Genomic DNA, 17,928 nt, shown 5'->3' with positions numbered 1-17,928 from the left:
TGAGGACATGTTAGTTTGTTATGTCCCTCACCGTTGCAGTACCCACATCGCCTAATTTTCTTCTCGACCTTGTTCTTCGGCACTTCTTTTCGCTTGCGTTGTTTTCGTTGAGGGTCACGAACGTTGTTTACTACAATGCTCTGGTTGACTGAATCATTCAAACCAAACGAGTTTTCTAATTCTTCTATTATTTTTTTCATCTCATCTCTTGTGGTTTTGAAAGACTCGTCTATCTTTGATGCAATGTAGCATAACCTACTTGACGTTGAACATAGAACAGCGAACCTTGCCATTTGCATCACTTCTGGAGACACATTCAAATCAACATAACTGGGTGCAGAAGCCTTCGCATCATTAGTCCACCTACTTTGAATCAAAGTCCCGGGCAAATATGTGTAGTCCAAGTGCTTTAAAATGTGAAGTTGATGGCGACACGGAAGTCCAACGGTCTCGAATTTTTTGCAGGAGCAAATTAGAGTTTTCGTACGAGAATCAAAACTAATTTCAAATTTCCTATTTTTTTCTGCGTACTTTGACAAAATATAATGTTGACATTCATCTGATAAGGACTTAATCTCTGCCTCAATCCGATACAATGTCTCCCGTATAAGTTCATCTTGGAACACACGAAAAGATTCGCGGGTAAAAATCGCAGCGGCATGGCTTTCAAGGTCGACCAGTTTTGTGATCTGGAAGGGCTTCGTATGGGAACTTAAGTAATCCGCTTTCAACTCGTTCATACGCATTCTACTAATTCCATCTTCAATTGCACGAACAACATCTAAATATGTCTTCTTGTGTTTCAGTGCAATAGCTAGTGAAGCATTCATAGATTCGCGCCTTTGTGTTGAGCGAATATTGGCAAAGAAATGACCGGTTAGATATGCTTGTGCCCATAAGTGTCGTGTATTTCCCTTCTCAATCACCCATGGATGCTTTTGGACGTTGAATTCTGAAACAACCGAACGCCATTGAATATCAAATTCCTTGGTTGTCCACCAGGAAGCCATGCATTTTGAGAATGTTGTTGTAAACTTTGGGTCACCAATGTTAGCTTGTGCATTACGAGAAAGATGCCAAGAACATAATCTGTGCTTAGCACAAGGGATAACAGATTTGATAGCCCTCTGCATTGCCCTATCCCCATCGGTGACAACTGAAATAGGTGATTTATTCATCATGGCTTCTAAAAAATTCTGTAGCACCCACTCGAAAGATTGAGACGTCTCGTCAGCGATTATGGCAGTGGCAAACACAATTGTGTTATGGTGATGATTGACACCAACAATAGGCATAATTGGTCGACCATACAAATTATCTTTGTACGTTGTGTCGAACGCAATTACATCACCGAAGCATGTGTAATCCGATCTCGATGTAGAATCCGACCAAATAAGATTATACAATGCTCCCGATTCGTCTACCGAGTATGTCATAAAAAACTCGGGATCATCATGTTTCTTATAATCAAAGTAGGCAATAAGCGCATTCACATCCCCATCGACGATTTCCTTTGCTTTACCTCTTTGAAGTGCATTGTAGAGGTCTTTATGTGTAAATCCAACATTATGATAGCCCCCTGCCTGCTGCATTAAATAGTTCATTACTTGTGACGTGCCAACACCGACCTCTTTCAATGTTGTTGCCTCATCGATATCAGCCTTAATTACAGCTCTATTAGAACGCATAAATGGTGTCAAAGCAGGTGTGCACAATGCATGATTATGTTTCTGATCAGACTTACTTATAACCCACTGATCGTTTGTATTTGTTGCTGTAACTACGACTCTAGCCTTACATCCTGTTCTTGTGACTGGCGTATGAGCACGTTGACGATCAACAGTATTGACTTTTGATACTCGAAACCCTTCTTTGGAACAACAAAATTCTTGTGTCCTCACATTCCCTTCCACTTCAAGCCGTGTTGTTCCCTTACGTGCACTAAACCCATGTTCCCGTGCGAATCCCTTGTAAAAGTACCAAGCTTGATCACGTGAACAGAAGAGCTGACCAACCAATCTGTCAGATTCATCAACATTATGTACTTCATGGCATTCCTCGGTTGGCTTAACATTGTCTACATCAGTATTATCCATGGCAAAAATTTTGTTGTGCAAGTTCAGTGGTCCAGGAGTTGATGGAGATGTAAGCAAAGGTTCATTTTGAACATGTTTCAGTCGTGTTACTTTCAATAGGATGTGGTATTGGTAGTGGTAGTTAAAGGGTGGGTACAACATTAAATTCGCAGTACATATTTAGGTATGTACAATAACTACAAGTATCGACCCAAAAAACATCAAAACCAATAATTATAATGTAATAGGTAAATTACAATGTAACAAGTATCGACCCAAACGAGGTGCACGCATAATATATTAGGTCAACATAAAGTATCGACACTTATTAAAAGTATCGATCCCGAAAACATCGAAACCAATAATTATAATGTATTAGGTAAATTTACAATGTAACCGATATAAATATACCAGTTTTATGCTAAAATAGGTCAGCATATAGTATCGACACTTGTTAAAGTTGTGTCGATACTTACGGTCTAGAATGAATGCCAAAAAAGGTATACCCTTAAAGTGTCGATACATTTATTAAAAAAGTATCGATCCCTAAAAATCAAAACCCATAAGTATAATGTTCAATGAAACCGGTATAATTATACCGGTTTTATGAGAGAATAGGTCTAAATCATGTATCGACACTTTTTTAGTTTGTGTCGATATTTTTGTCCAGAATGAAATATTAAAACCAACGAGGTGCAAGCATAAAGTGTCGATACTTACGGTCTAGAATGAATGCCAAAAAAGGTGTACCCTTAAAAAGTGTCGATACATTTATTAAAAAAATATCGATCCCTAAAACATCAAAACCCATAAGTATAATGTAATAGGTAAATGGTCAATGAAACCGGTATAATTATACCAGTTTTATGAGAGAATAGGTCTAAATCATGTATCGACACTTTTTTAGTTTGTGTCGATATTTTTGTCCAGAATGAAATATTAATGCCCAACGAGGTGCAAGCATAAAGTGTCGATACTTTTATAAAAAGTTTCGACACTTTATGAAATATCGAAACCGATAATTATAATGTAATAGGTAAATTTGCAATGTTACCGGTATAAATATACCGATTTACTTATAAAATAGGTCAATATAAGCGCTACCTATTACATTATATAAGCGCTACCTAATATGTTATTGTACTTGATAATATTTCCCGTTAAATACCTATTTTATTATATAAGCGCTATCTATTACATTATATAAGCGTTACCTAATATGTTATTGTACTTGATAATATTTCCCGTTAAATACCTATTTTATTATATAAGCGCTATCTATTACATTATATAAGCGTTACCTAATATGTTATTGTACTTGATAATATTTCTGGTTAAATAATATAACATAACCGGTCTAAATTTTAACAGGTCACGCCGTATATTAGCCATTTTTTAGGCGCCGCACCGCATAACTACCCACCAACGACAGCTCAGACAGTTATAACTGCTAAATGATCAGATGCATCTCCGCTACGTTCTGCGATATCGGCGTTTTCACCCCCACAAAAAAATCACATAGAAATTAATTACCTATAAGACATAAAATTTTATTGATCTAGCATATTTTTATAAGGTGTGGATGACCATCAGTACCTTTTCCTTACATAGTGCCATATAATGAAAGTCGCAGATGATCATCTACGTCTTATCTGAACTAGTGCCACGTAAGAGAAAGGTGCGAATGATTGATTTTGACACATGCCAGTAAGACGTGAATGATCATCCACCGAATTTTTCAGCCTTTAAACTCTCTCATCGCCTATAAATAACACCCCTTTAACCGAAAACATCACCACATCCATTTCTCATATATTTGTTTCACCAGTTCCTTCGATCTTTTGTTGTAAGGTAATTTTTTAACATATTATATTTATTTTATATATGATTATTTAAAAAAATTATTGTACTAATTATTTTTTATTATTTTTTACGGTTGTAAAATTAGAAAGTATGATCATACGTTGAGACATTTTTACTGCTACTGTAACAATATAAAATTATATTATTTAAATTATTGTTAATATTTTTATTTTTTTATTATGTTATATTTTAATTCATACACTATTTATTTAATTAGCGTATTTCAACTATTGTTTTTGTTTATATAAGACTCTCAAACTTTCAATAAATAAATGTGGACAAATGTATATGATGGTGGATATCGATATGAACGCATGGCGACAAACTTGGCCAAGGTTATCAATTCTACCTTAAAGAGGGCACATCATTTACAATTAACGACTTTGGTAAAAATGACATATTTTCTTTTGGGAGCGTTTTTTGCCAATATCGGGGGAACAAGCTTAAACTTGGATGCAAAACTGCCATTCCTATCACCCTAGATTAGTTACAAATCCACAAAAAAAATATTGCATCAAATGGAATGTCTTTAACAAGCTTCTTTAGAACCCATGAATTGTTTCGTGTCACAGAGATCCGGCGACCTCTTCAAGAGATTCAAGCTAACTCGTTTAGAGTTAATCTACGAGACAGATGGTGCGATTGTGGGTTGTTTCAAGCTCTGAACTATCAATGCTCTCATGTCATAGCAGCTTGCTCGCATATCCTTCAAGATTATAACCATTTTGTGGATCCTATATACCTACTATCATAAGTGTTTAAGGTATATGAATTTGAGTTTCCCCCATATGTAACGAGAAAGACCCTAATGAGGTTTAGAATTGACTTCCGATTGTACCAGATTCGTCCTTATTGAAGGATCGCAGTCGCCTAAAATCCACTTTAATTCATTTTGATATGGATATTCGAGAAACGTCTAGAGAAAACAAAATATGTGGGCATTGTAGAAACCCAAGACACAGTAGAAAAATGTTCATCTCTTTTGTCATCAAGTAGCCGTTGATGTTGTGCTTGATGTAGTTGTTGTTTATAAAAGATAAGTTTATGTAATTTAATTTTCATTTACTTTAAGTTAATATCATTTGATTATCATTGATTAATTAAACAAGAAAACGATACAAGAAAAGGGATTAAGAAAACCTAAATAATAAAATCATTCGCTTGAATTAAGTAATAAACAAAATAAATTAAGTAATAAAAGGTAAATATTTTTAAAAAAATACAATTGTTTGTAATTAAAAAAAATTAAATATATGAATCCATCGATGTATGCTTCTCGAATGTGTTTCACATGGTGGTTGTTGTTTGTCTCGAGGAGGATTTCATCGTATAACTTGTTCTGACTCCTCACTCTCATCATCATCATCACCACCACCATCAGGAGAAGATATATTTTGTTGATGAGGGACAAATGACGATGTAATACCTCCATAGAATAGGGACCATGGAGGTGTATGACTGACTATCCCACCATTCATAGAAAACTGGGAAAACTGATAAAAGACCGACATCGATGAGTGAGAAAATTGTACATGAGGTATCTATGCGGCAGTCATCGGTGGTGAAGTTGGACCCTCCAAATAACCAGCATATGAACCACAAGTTAGATATACAAATATAAAACTATAATATCTTCCATGAGGGGTCATATAACTCTGCGGCGGTGGCGGCATCTGATATAAGTGCTGAGTCATCTGAAACGGTTGCAGAATGTACATCAATGTAGATGGTTGCTGTTGTAAAGGTTTCGGTGCTGCAACTAAGGACGAACCGGAAGCGTATGCTTTTCGTCCACGAGTCGGGGAACGATGAGGTTGTGACGGTTGACGTCTTTATCGACGTCAATGAATACGCCCGCCTCTTGCTTTCTCAGAAAGTAGGAACGACTTCTCGTTCCTGTTGAACCACTCGTAAAAACCATCTGCAACCGTCAAATGGTCAACATAAATAGGTTTTTTTATGAGGAATGCGCCCACGTCGATCCCCTCATATCATTACCCACTCATGATGCTTCAGCAGCCAGTCAACTTCTTTTTTTCTGCGTCGATCGGTGCTATGTAAATCGTCGAGATTTTAAGTGCTTTCAGAATTGACTGTATAAAACAAATTGGCGGATCACACGATCAGTGGGTTGCCACTTGGTAATCGCATTACAGATCAAAAGGATTACCGCCATCCAAACATCTAATGGGCCCCTTAAGTAGTGTGGGATACAAATCTTCATCTATTTAGTACAATAAGGAGCCAATTCAAACTAAAACAAATATATATAATTCTTATCAAAATAATAATCTAATTATATAACGATAATAAAAAATAGATTTTGTTATTTAAATACATACCTCTGTGCCAACCATTTGATCAATGAGTGGCCTAATTTCTTCTAATTCATCAAGTAAATCCCGATGTTCTTTCCTTGCAGTAGACCAAATATTCAATGAAATAATTTTTATTATATATTAAATAAAATCATTAATATATGAAAGCAGTATTGTAATTACCTCAATAATAGCGAGAAAACCAACGAGTTTTTCACTATCGGACATAAAAAGGACGTGATACCACACCTAAGACTATATCATAAGGAGACATCTGCCGATATCATTTTTCTATAGTCAGTAGCTCGATACATTTTCCTATAGAGAAATGCCAAAACTGATGAGCTCCAACTCAGTGTGTCAGCCTGATGAAAATTGACGAGGTGACGTAACAACATACAGTGAACTTGGTTGTGTGATTTGTCCGACATCAAGAGCCCTCTTATTAGTTGTAGTATGCAAGCTCATGCATACATTTTAACCTGCTCCTCTGAGGCGTCGCTACTCAAACGATTGAAAGTTGCATCCAACCAATTTAACGGAATTCAACCACCGTTGAAATTAGGCAAGACACCTCTAAGATACTCCTGGCACAATGAATGCCAGTCATCATGCGCCATCCCATAAAGCGCATTTCCATCTACCGAAGCCTCGAATGCATGGAAACATCCTCCAGCATAATTGTGCACTCTCCGCACAGAAAATGGAATGTGTGTGTCTTCGGTCTCCACCGCTCGACCAATGCAGAAATCAGGTTAGATTCTAGGTTACAATGCCCTTCATATCTTGCTACGTAACCGAATCCAGCCTCGACTAAATACGACCACACACAGATTGATATCTCTAACTTAAGATTATAGATAAATGAATATAATATACTGTCTCTCTCCTAATTTAATAAATATTATAGAAATTAAAATTTAAAATAGTACTAAAAATTTAAATAAATAAAATATTTATAATGATTAAAATTAAAATAGAATTTAAAAATGTTACCCTATTAGTAAAATGCCTCGATATATGATATTCATCTAAACGAAGCAGACCGCTTTCTATTTTATAATTACAAAAAATAATAAAAAATAAATATAATACAATTTAATAAAATACTAAAGTAATTTATTTTAATATAATAAAATATTTTACCTTCTAAATAAAATTTGACCGTGTTTGAGTTTTGAGAGGATTTGAGAATGTGGTGTGTTTGAATGAAGAAATGATGGGATATTTATAGGGAGATGGGAAGGGTTTGGCTGGATGTGGTAATTAATATGAGAGGTATGAACGGTTAAAAATTAATTGAAAAATGCGTATCAGAGTCTCAGAAAAGCGTGAATGATGATCCACGTCTTTTCCTTACGTGGTTGACAGCTCGGATAAGACACGGATGACCATCTGCGCCATTCATTACGTGGCGTCACGTAAGGGAAAGACACAAATGATCATCCGTGTCTTGTCAAAAAGAATACTAGATCGATAAAAAAATTTGAAACGGTACCTGACAGATAATTAATTATTGCCACGATGATTTTTTTTTTGGTAAAACGCCTGCGCTATCTTCCTTTGCCTGATTGCTTTGCTATACTCCACGGTGGAATTAGGGTTTTAAATGTGACTAAACAAGTCCCCAAGTAATTTGAGTTTAATTTTGAATTGAGTTAAATTTAATAAATTTAAATATGTGAAATTTTAAATTAAATCAAATTTATTAATATTTGTATTCGACTTGACTTGTTTATGTATATAGGCAAAACCACTCTTATTTATTAGAATAAATTATATTTATGATAACTTTTTTCCACTTGTATTTTTGTTTTATTCACTCAATTTTTAGAAATTATATTTTAATTATTTATATTATCAGTTTATATCGTAATGTTAACCCTAGACTCTATAATAATGTCATTATATATTAACAAAAAGGAATTAATTTTGAATTTAATCCTTAAACTTTAACTGAATCATGAATTTAGTATTTTTTTTTATATTTTTAACTATAATACAAACAAGTTAAATAATTTTTAAATGTTAAATTTTGTATGAAATTTTAATTTCTTAAAAATTTCAAATAAAATATATAGAATTCAAAATAAAAATTCCAATAGTTCTCCATTTAGATACAAATTAAAATTAAAATTAAAATTAAAATGGACGTGTTTTTTTTTTCTGTTAAATATATACTTTAACTTTCCCCCGATCCCCTTTCCTCTCCCATTAAAACATAGAACAAGGAATGTGTTGTGTTCTTTAACATCCGTTAACATTTGTTTTGTTGTTTTCCCCATCGTTTTAAGCGTAGTGTGTGAGCGCTTCCATATTCTTTGGCAGAACATGTGAAAAATACAAGTTCCACATCATGAAAATGAAATGTTACCTACAACTCTAATAAGACTGGTCAATATGCTCCAAACTTTTTTCCATGTTAAATTAATGTGATTATAATATAGTATCGGTTATAAATATTAGGGATGATAAACGAATACAATTTCGTGAATTTTATATTGTATCCGTTCTAATTGGGGCGAGAATGATATACCTTTAGTGGATAATGGGCGAGTGTGAATTTAGAAAGTGGTACCTGTCGCGGGTAGTGGGCGGGTGATGGGTTTGAGGCCTTACCTGCCTCATATCTGCCCGCCCACTAAATACCCATTAAATTTTGGATCATTATAAATTTAGGTATAATTTTAGGGTTTTTCATATATGTGTGTCAAATAACAAAAATATTATTGGTTTGTCATTTATGTTTCTAGGATTTAATTATGGTGTTTTATGTACTTTAAGATCTATGTTAACACTTAACTCAGATAATCATTGATTTATTTTATTATGTTTCTTAATGGACGTGTTTGTTTTATGTTTGTTGCTTATATATAACTTAAGATTGCTGTCAGACAGGTTTAGTCAGGTACGTCACCAGTTGGGTAGTGGGTGTGGGGATGGATTTAATAATGTACCCGCGCGGGCGAGTGTAGATTTGAAAAATTTTACCCATCATGGGTGGTGGGCGGGTGGTAGATTTGAAAATATTAGGTGAGTATGGGGATGGGGTATCCGCACCCGACCCGCCCGTTTGTCATCCCTAATAAATACTTTCAATTATTTGACAATTAACGTTCAATCTCTCAACTGCAATTCTTGGTGTTTGAACCCGTGTCCTATGAGAACATTAACGATTCCTTTAATCACTGAGGTAAGTTGGTTCATGCATGTACTCCAAATTTATGTAAACATTAGGGCCCTATAAAAATTAGAATTAAATCAATCCACCCAAAAAATAATTTGATTTGTTTTTCCATAATTTTTTTTTATAAAATTGCATTATCAATTATATCAATTTACAAATAATTAATTTTTAAAATCAATTAATTAGCTGAAATTAATAATATGCATAACCCAATATGAGAGCTAGGAGCATAAAGCTTTAAACTCAAATTACATTTAAAAAGTTTAAATTAAAAAAAGACATAAATATCTAAGACTTAAAAGAAGATTAATTACGATCCAATTTTTTTTTTTTTGAATTTAACACAATTCGATGAATTTATATATCAGATTCATTCGATTCCAACTTAAAATTAATTAAATTCATCCAAAATTAACGAATGAAATACACGCCGATTAAGCAAAACGCATTATGGCATTGAACAGGTGGGAAACGGATGGTAACTTGTAAGATTATTAACCTTGAACAAAGTTAATTCTAACCCAACACAATTTACATAATATTTTCAGATTTTTTAACCCATTTACGGAGGATTGTATACTGTCTACAATTTTTTTTAAGAACACGCTATAATTTCATTTGTTAAATTATGTATTATTAATATATTAAAAGTTATTTTTTTTATTTTAATCTTCTTAAATAAATGCTTACTTCTGAAATTTTTGAAATGGTTGGCCGCTCACATGCTGCGAAGGAGCCCCCTTCCTTGGCTGCAACTCTTTTTTGGACCCTACACTTATGCGCGTGTTCCTCACCTTCCTTTATCCGTGTCTGGGATTCTTATCTCTACCTTTTTTTCCCAGTCTACAAATAGTCAAATACAAATCTCGGTTCCTCATTTCTTATCTGCTCATCTTTTTTACAGTCACAACTCTCTTTAGCAACTCAGTTAGTTACTTTTCCCTTCAGCTGGGCCCTATCTCTGCCGTAGCCAGCGATATCAACAGAGCCAGCAATTGCTTATATTAATATTATTTCTCCACCGAATGTTGGGCTTCTTATGAAATGCTCTTCCCTCCCTTTCTCTTCTAAATATTTATTTGCTTCTTGTTTATCTTTGTTATGGCCGAGGTTTTAGACGACGGTGAGTTTTGGCTTCCGCCCCAGTTTTTAACCAACGATGACTTTTTCGTCGACGGGGTTAAGGCTACGAACAACACCAATATCCTTAAGGACGGTGAATCTTTTATTCCCTTCGAGTTCCCTGACGGGTTTGGGTCTTTCGGGCTTTCTTCGGATCTAAGTTCTCCCGTGGAGTCCGTTCTGGGTTCTACAGAAACCGAGACTGATGAAGAAGACTACCTTGCTGGGTTAACTCGTCAAATGGCTCACTCCACTCTCCAGGACGATTCCCGCCGAACCGACGCCTCTGATAATCCCAAGGTTTATTAAATTTTATCTAACATGAATCATGTTTGAGTGAGTTTATTATATTAAGGAGTGTTTCTTACAATGGTTTCTACATCTTTCTGCTTTGGTTTTTAGGGATTTGTTCTTTCTAGTTCACCACAATCGACCCTATGTGCGTTACCGAGCGGTTGTGGCTGCAAGGAAGGGTCTGGCCGTGGAAGCCCAAACTGTCAATATCGGGTTTCTTCGCCTCCGGCAACGTGGGACCTACTTTATGCGGCGGCCGGGGAAGTAGAAAGGTTGCGAATGAACGAAGAAACTTATGGAGGATTCAGCAACAGTGGCCTTTTCGGTCCGCCACCTAGAAAACATTGTTTGAACCTCGATGCTTCTGGCTTTTACCCTCAACAGTCACTTTCTCACAATAAGCTGCGGGCCACTCACGTAAGATACTCAAAACAGAGCATTCTGATTTATTTTCTCTCTGCTGGGTATTAATTTTCAGTCTTTCGTTTTTTGGTTGCAGTTCCAACAGCTGAAACAACAGCTAATGAAACAGCAAAACGCGTTGGTCTGGGGTGGGTTGAAGCAACTGCAGCAGCAGCATGTGGTCCAAAACAGAGGAAGCTATGGTAAAGGGACTTTGGGTTTGTCCCCATCTGCATGGCCTCTGCAACAGCAACAACAGCCACCAAACGGGTCGGGTACGAGGGCTGTTTTATTGGGCAATCCGAATGGGAAAAGTCAGTGTGCTGGAACTGGGGTTTTCCTTCCTCGGCGTGTTGGAAGCTTTTCTGAACCCCGCAAGAAGCCAGGTTTGTAACCATCAACATGAGTAACGTTTTAATAAATTCTCTAATTTTGATGGATTCCATCTTTTCTATTGCGGCAGCTTGTCCTGCTGTTTCGGTTCCTGCTCGAATGGCTCAGGCAATTAATTTGAATCTCAATGAGGTCGGAGCTCAACCCCAATCTCACCATCATCGGCTTCGAAATGGTGGGAATCTCGTGGGAAATCATAGGCAGCGAAATCTCAGGCCACAGCAAGAAATCAGTTATGAAATCCGGTTACCCCAGGAGTGGACTTACTGATGACTCATTTCATGCAAGTTTACTAATTGATCTGTCGGTTGGATAGAAATTTTAAGGTTATAAAAACGATAAAGGGTAACGAGTTTGATATAGGGAAAGTAGTACTACAGTGGTGTATAGGTTTTAAGATCAAGATGGAAATGAAGATGGTATATTGGGTTAGGGTTTAGGTCGAAAAAAATAAAAAGGACTTTGTAGTTTCAGTGATGGATACCACACAGCTAAAAGCTTTTGTTTGGTTGAAGGCTGCAGCAAGGGAAGAACAGTAAGTTATGGGTTTATTTTACCATTGTAATTCCTGGTGTTTTGAGTCGATAAGAGTTTTGGATTTTGCTGGAAAATGTTAATGAAATGGGAAGTTGAAAGGCTCCATTATTTTCTCCTTTTCATTTAAAGAAATAGATTAAGAGGTCAAACAACATTAGAACATTGTGTTTGGAAGTAGGGATTTGTATATTTTAATAATTAATTATTAATTAGAAGGATCTTTTGCTTTCCCCAAGATCGGCTTTCAAGAAATAATCCACAGTACTTCAAATTGTAATTAATGAGACTAAAAGGAAATGAAAGTGGAACATGGCGTATCGATGCCGTTATACGTGTCGAACATTAAGGTTAACTTGTCTCTTTTGTGACCTTGGATATTTTCTTCGTCTAATAGGTAAAGAAAAGCAGGGGCATTTGTTGCAATCACTGCATTGCCAGCAAGCACCAGCTGCAGGTGCTGGTATAGACTCATGTGCCTCAGCCCAGATGGTGCCCGCTACTACTTTATTTTGCGTGACGGGTTTTCCACGCGTATTTTTTTAGAGGTCGGTAGTGATGCCTGCTTTTGCGTTAGTGCTTTGATTACAGTACCACGTGGTGTGGGTCTTTTCGTGGCTTTTCATCAACAATCCTCTAAACATTAAAATACCATCGTTTTTGTTATTATTCAACTTCCCCCTTTTTTTTGGGACTCGATCACTGTTGAACCATGATTACATGCGTACGTGCGTGCTGCTAGCAGTGTGTAGTTAATGTGCAGGTGGTTAGCAGTTGGTTAGAGTTGGTAGAGTGGTTAGAAGCAATTAGTAGGCTGTGAAGGCATCAAATTCGTGTATAAATACTCTGCATATTCTTGTGTGATAATACACTTCTTGTATCTTTAATAGCTTCAAGATTCTTGTGTGATAACTTCAACATGGTATCAGATGCCATTGATCCTGTGGTGCAATAAGGGTGTTTCGATTGTTGAGTACGTATCTGCTATATGGCGCTCCCTACTACTCCATCTTCTGGTGGTGTTCTGAGCAGCTCCGATCATTGGGTAGCTGCTTCCAAAGGGTTTACTAATAAACGGTTGAGCGTGGTGCTTGATGAACGAAACTTCATGCTGTGGAAACAACATGTGTTGTTGACAGTTAGGAGTCATTGGCTTGAGAAATTGCTTTCTGGTTTGTTGATTGCTCCGCTTGCAACAGTTGTGCTAGATGGTGGTACGGTGGTTGAAAATGAAGATTATGAGGTCTTTGTGGCCCAAGACAATGCCTTGGCCTCATGGTTGCTATCTACAATCAGTCCGTCCTTACTACAACATTTAGTAGGGGTTGAGACAGCTGCTCAAGTATGGAAAACGATTAACAAGATTTTTGCTTGCAAGTCTACAACAACAGTGATGAACTTGCAGTATCAACTTAGAATAATTCATCAAGGAGATTTGGGGATGCGAGGCTACCTATCTCAAATCAAAGAGATATGTGATGCCTTCGCATCATGTGGTAGTCCAGTGCCCGAGCTGGAGCATATTGCCACAATATTGAATGGGTTATCTGCTGAGTGCAGGCCTGTTGTCACTGTTTTATCAGACAGCCGAGATTCTTTGACCTTAGAAGGGGTTGTGGCTGTACTCATTGATGCTGAAACTCAACAAAAGAACTTCAGTAGGTTTGACAATATCACTGCTGCTGCGAATGTCTCATAGGCAAAGGTTTCCATGGATGACAGAGCTAGTCGGTTTACTCGACAAGATCAAGCCACATCTGAAAGACATATTGTGCACAACAATCAGACTGGCCGTGGGAGAGGTCGTGTCAAGGTGCAGTGCCAATTATGTGGCAAGAACGGTCACCTTGTTAACCGGTGCTGGTACAGGTTCTATAAAACGTTCTCGGGTGTAGATGAGCCTGATGAAAGGAACGCGTTTAAGGATCGAGTGCCTAATGCTAATGTCTGTCACTTTAATTCGAACAATTGTGGGTGTGGAAACAAGGTCAATATGAGTGTAGTTGGAGCAAGTGATCAATAACGGTTTAAGCATGCTGCATATGTGGCTGCTACGAACTCGTCCCCATCGTCCTGGTTTATCGATTCAGGAGCCACTCATCATATCACGCCTAATGTCACAAAAGTTATGGATGGCACATAATATACAGGAGCTGGTAAGCTGGTTGTACCAGCTGGTTATAAGCAATGGTAATGATTTGTGCATTAATAAAATTGGTCGAGCATCTGTTTTTACTGCGTGTCGTGCTTTAATGTTGAGTGACTTGTTACATGTACCTTCAATAACTAAGAAACTGATATCGGTCTCCACGCTTGCTAGGGATAATGGAGTTTTTCTAGAATTTCATGCTGATCACTATGTTGTTCGAGATGAAAGAACTGGTGATGTGTTGCTACGAGGTAGAGAAACGGATGGCTTGTATGAATTCGGTGGTGTTATCTCTATTCGGGGTCGATCTGCTGAAGCAAATGTAGTTAATTCTAGTAATAACTATGTACTATGCCATGATCGGTTGGGTCATCCATCATACAAAGTTTTGTTGCAAGTTTGCAAGCAATGTAATATCGACTTGCCAAGTAGTTTTAATAAACAGTTGCTTCCTGTATGTGTTTCTTGTCAAATGGGCAAAAGCCATAGGCTGTCGTTCTATGCATCTGAAACTAAATATGAACAACCGTTCCAGTTGGTGTTTACCGATCTATGGGGTCCTGGTCATATTGTGTCAAACGGTTTTCGATTTTATGTGTCATCTGTTGATGCCTTTTCAAGGCACACTTGGGTGTATTTGCTGAAAAACAAAGGACATGTTGTTCAAGCATTTCACTTGTTTTAGAGGCTAGTTCGAACTCAATTTGGTAAGGAGGTGAAAGCTGTTCAGAGTGATTGGGGAGGAGAGTATCGATCTCTGTCAGTCGTGCTTGCACAGTGTGGAGTTCATCATCGTGTGACATGTCCTCATACGTCTCAACAGAATGGAGTGGTTGAAAGGAAACATAGGCATTTATTTGATATGGCATTGACTTTACTAGCTCGAGCAGCCTTACCTTTAAAGTATTGGTCATTTGCAGTAGTGACAGCAGCTCACTTGATTAACAGGTTGCCAACTAAGGTACTCCACGGTTGCACACCATTTAAGAAACTATTTGGAAAGCCTCCTACGTATGATCATCTAAGGGTGTTTGGCTGCAGGTGCTTCCCTCATCTACGGGTGTTTCAACCCTATAAACTTGCATACAGGTCATAACCATGTGTGTCTTTGGGCTACAATATGAATCATCGCGGGTACCAGTGCTTAGCACCTGATGGACGGGTGTATGTGTCTTGACATGTAGTTTTTGATGAGCGAGTGTTTCCATTTTCTGACTTGAAGGTGGGAAGAAAAGTGGAACAGGTGTACAAAGGCCATGTACTGGAGCGTCCTTGATGGTGGTTCCAGGTGCGCGACGTGTTTGTGGTAATGCCTCACAACCTGTGGTGCACAAGGTTGGATATGAACTAGTGGGTGTTGAGGTGATGCCAGAAGTTGAGGTAGCTAGAGCCCCTAGTAGTGAGGAAGGTCAGCCTGCTAACAGTGAAACTGTTCGTGAAGGTCAAAATAGTGGTGCTATGGATGATGAGGAAGTTCTTGATGACGTGACTAGTCAGACAGAGGTTGCACCAGCAGAGGCTGCACAAGCGAGTTCCTCAGTTCCTGTTGAGGCACCTAGACAGACAGAGGTTATTCCAGGTTGTTCCTCGGTTCACAATGAGCATCCGATGGTCACTCGCAGTAAACGAGGGATTTTTAAACCAAATGTGCTCCTTGCTCAAGCCCGGGACAGTCACAGTGAGCCGTGTTCAATTACTCAGGCACTTCAAAATCCTCAGTGGAGGGAAGCAATGTTGGCTGAGTATGATACATTGGTGAGAAACGATACCTGGAGGCTTGAACCATTACCGAAAGGGCGTGCAACAGTTGGCTGTAAGTGGTTGTTCAAGATCAAGTTTAATGCTGATGGTTCTGTGTTGAAGCATAAGGCTCGTCTTGTTGCGAGGGGTTACTCACAGGTACCTGGCCATGATTTTAGTGATACATTCAGCCCTGTTTTGAAAGCTACCACGGTGAATGTAGTCTTGTCACTAGCTGTCACTCGTGGTTGGAGTTTGAGGCAAGTGGATGTTAACAATGCATTCCTTAATGGGGACCTCGGAGAAGAGGTGTACATGGTACAACCACCAGGGTTTGAACGTGTTTCCATTGATGGGACCCAGTTGGTTTGTAGATTAAAGAAGGCCCTGTATGGGTTACGTCAAGCGCCACGTATGTGGTATGCAAAGCTGCGCAACTTCTTGTTAGAAATGGGATTCTGTGGTACAACGACGGATGCATCGTTGTTTGTTCGTCGAGTAGGTGGAGTTCGTACACTGGTGCTTGTGTACGTAGATGACATTATCATAACAGGTGAATCGAGTGATGCTGTTGATGAAGTAGTTAGTCTTCTTGGCAAAAAGTTCTTCTTGAAAGATCTGGGAGAGCTTGGATATTTCCTAGGTATTGAGGTTCGTAGATCACCGGAACAGCTAGTGTTAAGCTAACGCAAGTTTATTCAAGGGTTGCTGGAGCAGACTGGGATGCTTACTGCCAAACCTGCTCCTAAACCAATGGTGGTGTCACCGAAACTAAAGAGTGATGCTGGGAAATCGCTTTCAGACGCTTGGATGTATCGAAGTATAGTTGGTTCCTTCTTGTACTTAAGTCATACAAGGCCATATATTGCATTTAGTGTTAATCGAGTGGCTCAGTACATGCATCATCCTTGTGATGGTCATTGGCTTGCTGTTAAGAGGATACTACGTTACTTGAGTGGTACAATTGATTGGGGTTTGGTGTTCAGGAGGTCGACTGCAGCTGAAGGGTGCTGTGTGACTGCGTTTGTTGATGCAGACTGGGCCAGTAATGTTGATGACCGTAGGTCTGTGTCTGGCTCATGTGTCTTTCTTGGTTGTAATTTCGTCTCGTGGAGTGCGAAGCGACAGAAGACAGTGGCTCGATCAACAACAGAAGCTGAATACCGCAGTGTTGCTGATATGGTAGCCGAGGTGATATGAATTAAGTCGCTGTTGGCAGACATAGGTGAAGTAGTTGATGTTGTTCCGGTTGTGTGGAGTGATAATACGAGTGCCATTGCCATGAGTGCTAATCCAATATTTCATGCTCGATCAAAGCACATAGAATTGGATATACATTTTGTGCGTGAAAAAGTTGAGTGTGGAGCTGTTCGAGTTAACTATGTTCCGTCTGAACATCAAGTGGCTGATGGGATGACAAAACCGTTGTCTAAGTCTGCACATGTGGTGTTTACTCAGAAAGTGCAGGTAGCAGAGAAGAGAACAGCTGAGAAGGACAAGAAGAATGTTGAAGCATGATTACATGCGTACGTGCGTGCTGCTAGTAGTATGCGTAGTTAATGTACATGCAGTTGGTTAGAGTTGTTAGAGTGGTTAGAAGCCGTTAGTAGGATGTGAAGGCAGCAAACTCGTGTATAAATACTCTGCATATTCTTGTGTGATAATACACTTCATGTATCTTTAATAGCTTCAAGATTCTTGTGTGATAACTTCAACAATCACTGTTTGCTTTTGTTGATATTTTCCTTCATGACCTAAACCCCAGTGAGAGGTGGTAAATTCCAACTGTTTATCAAATTCTGTGCGATTCTTCTTCACATCAACTCGGCTGAATAGATGGATATAGGTACA

At 38.0% G+C, this 17,928-nt stretch overlaps 1 protein-coding gene across 1 annotated transcript; it reads left to right on the top strand.

The window, feature by feature from the left end:
• Window positions 1–10,509: 10,509 nt before the first annotated feature.
• LOC120135428 lies at window positions 10,510–12,426 on the top strand. Its single transcript, XM_039151685.1, has 4 exons — window positions 10,510–10,865; window positions 10,968–11,276; window positions 11,359–11,647; window positions 11,725–12,426. The coding sequence occupies exons 1-4, from the start codon at window positions 10,545–10,547 to the stop codon at window positions 11,922–11,924; spliced, it is 1,119 nt and encodes a 372-aa protein (XP_039007616.1). The 5' UTR covers window positions 10,510–10,544; the 3' UTR covers window positions 11,925–12,426.
• Window positions 12,427–17,928: the final 5,502 nt, after the last annotated feature.

The sequence above is a fragment of the Hibiscus syriacus genome, unplaced genomic scaffold (assembly GCF_006381635.1).
Source record: "Hibiscus syriacus cultivar Baekdansim isolate YM2019G1 unplaced genomic scaffold, ASM638163v2 tig00110610_pilon, whole genome shotgun sequence".
NCBI classification, from domain to species: domain Eukaryota; kingdom Viridiplantae; phylum Streptophyta; class Magnoliopsida; order Malvales; family Malvaceae; genus Hibiscus; species Hibiscus syriacus.
This window is presented reverse-complemented; position numbering and strand designations above follow the sequence as displayed.

What these genes read in the sequence shown, in the direction of transcription:
- LOC120135428 (XM_039151685.1), top strand. Translation starts at nt 10,545, where the DNA reads ATGGCCGAGGTTTTAGACGACGGTGAGTTTTGGCTTCCGCCCCAGTTT. An exon ending in ATAAGCTGCGGGCCACTCAC is followed by an intron (nt 11,277 to 11,358) that starts GTAAGATACTCA and finishes TTTTGGTTGCAG; the next exon opens with TTCCAACAGCTGAAACAACA. An exon ending in TGAACCCCGCAAGAAGCCAG is followed by an intron (nt 11,648 to 11,724) that starts GTTTGTAACCAT and finishes CTATTGCGGCAG; the next exon opens with CTTGTCCTGCTGTTTCGGTT.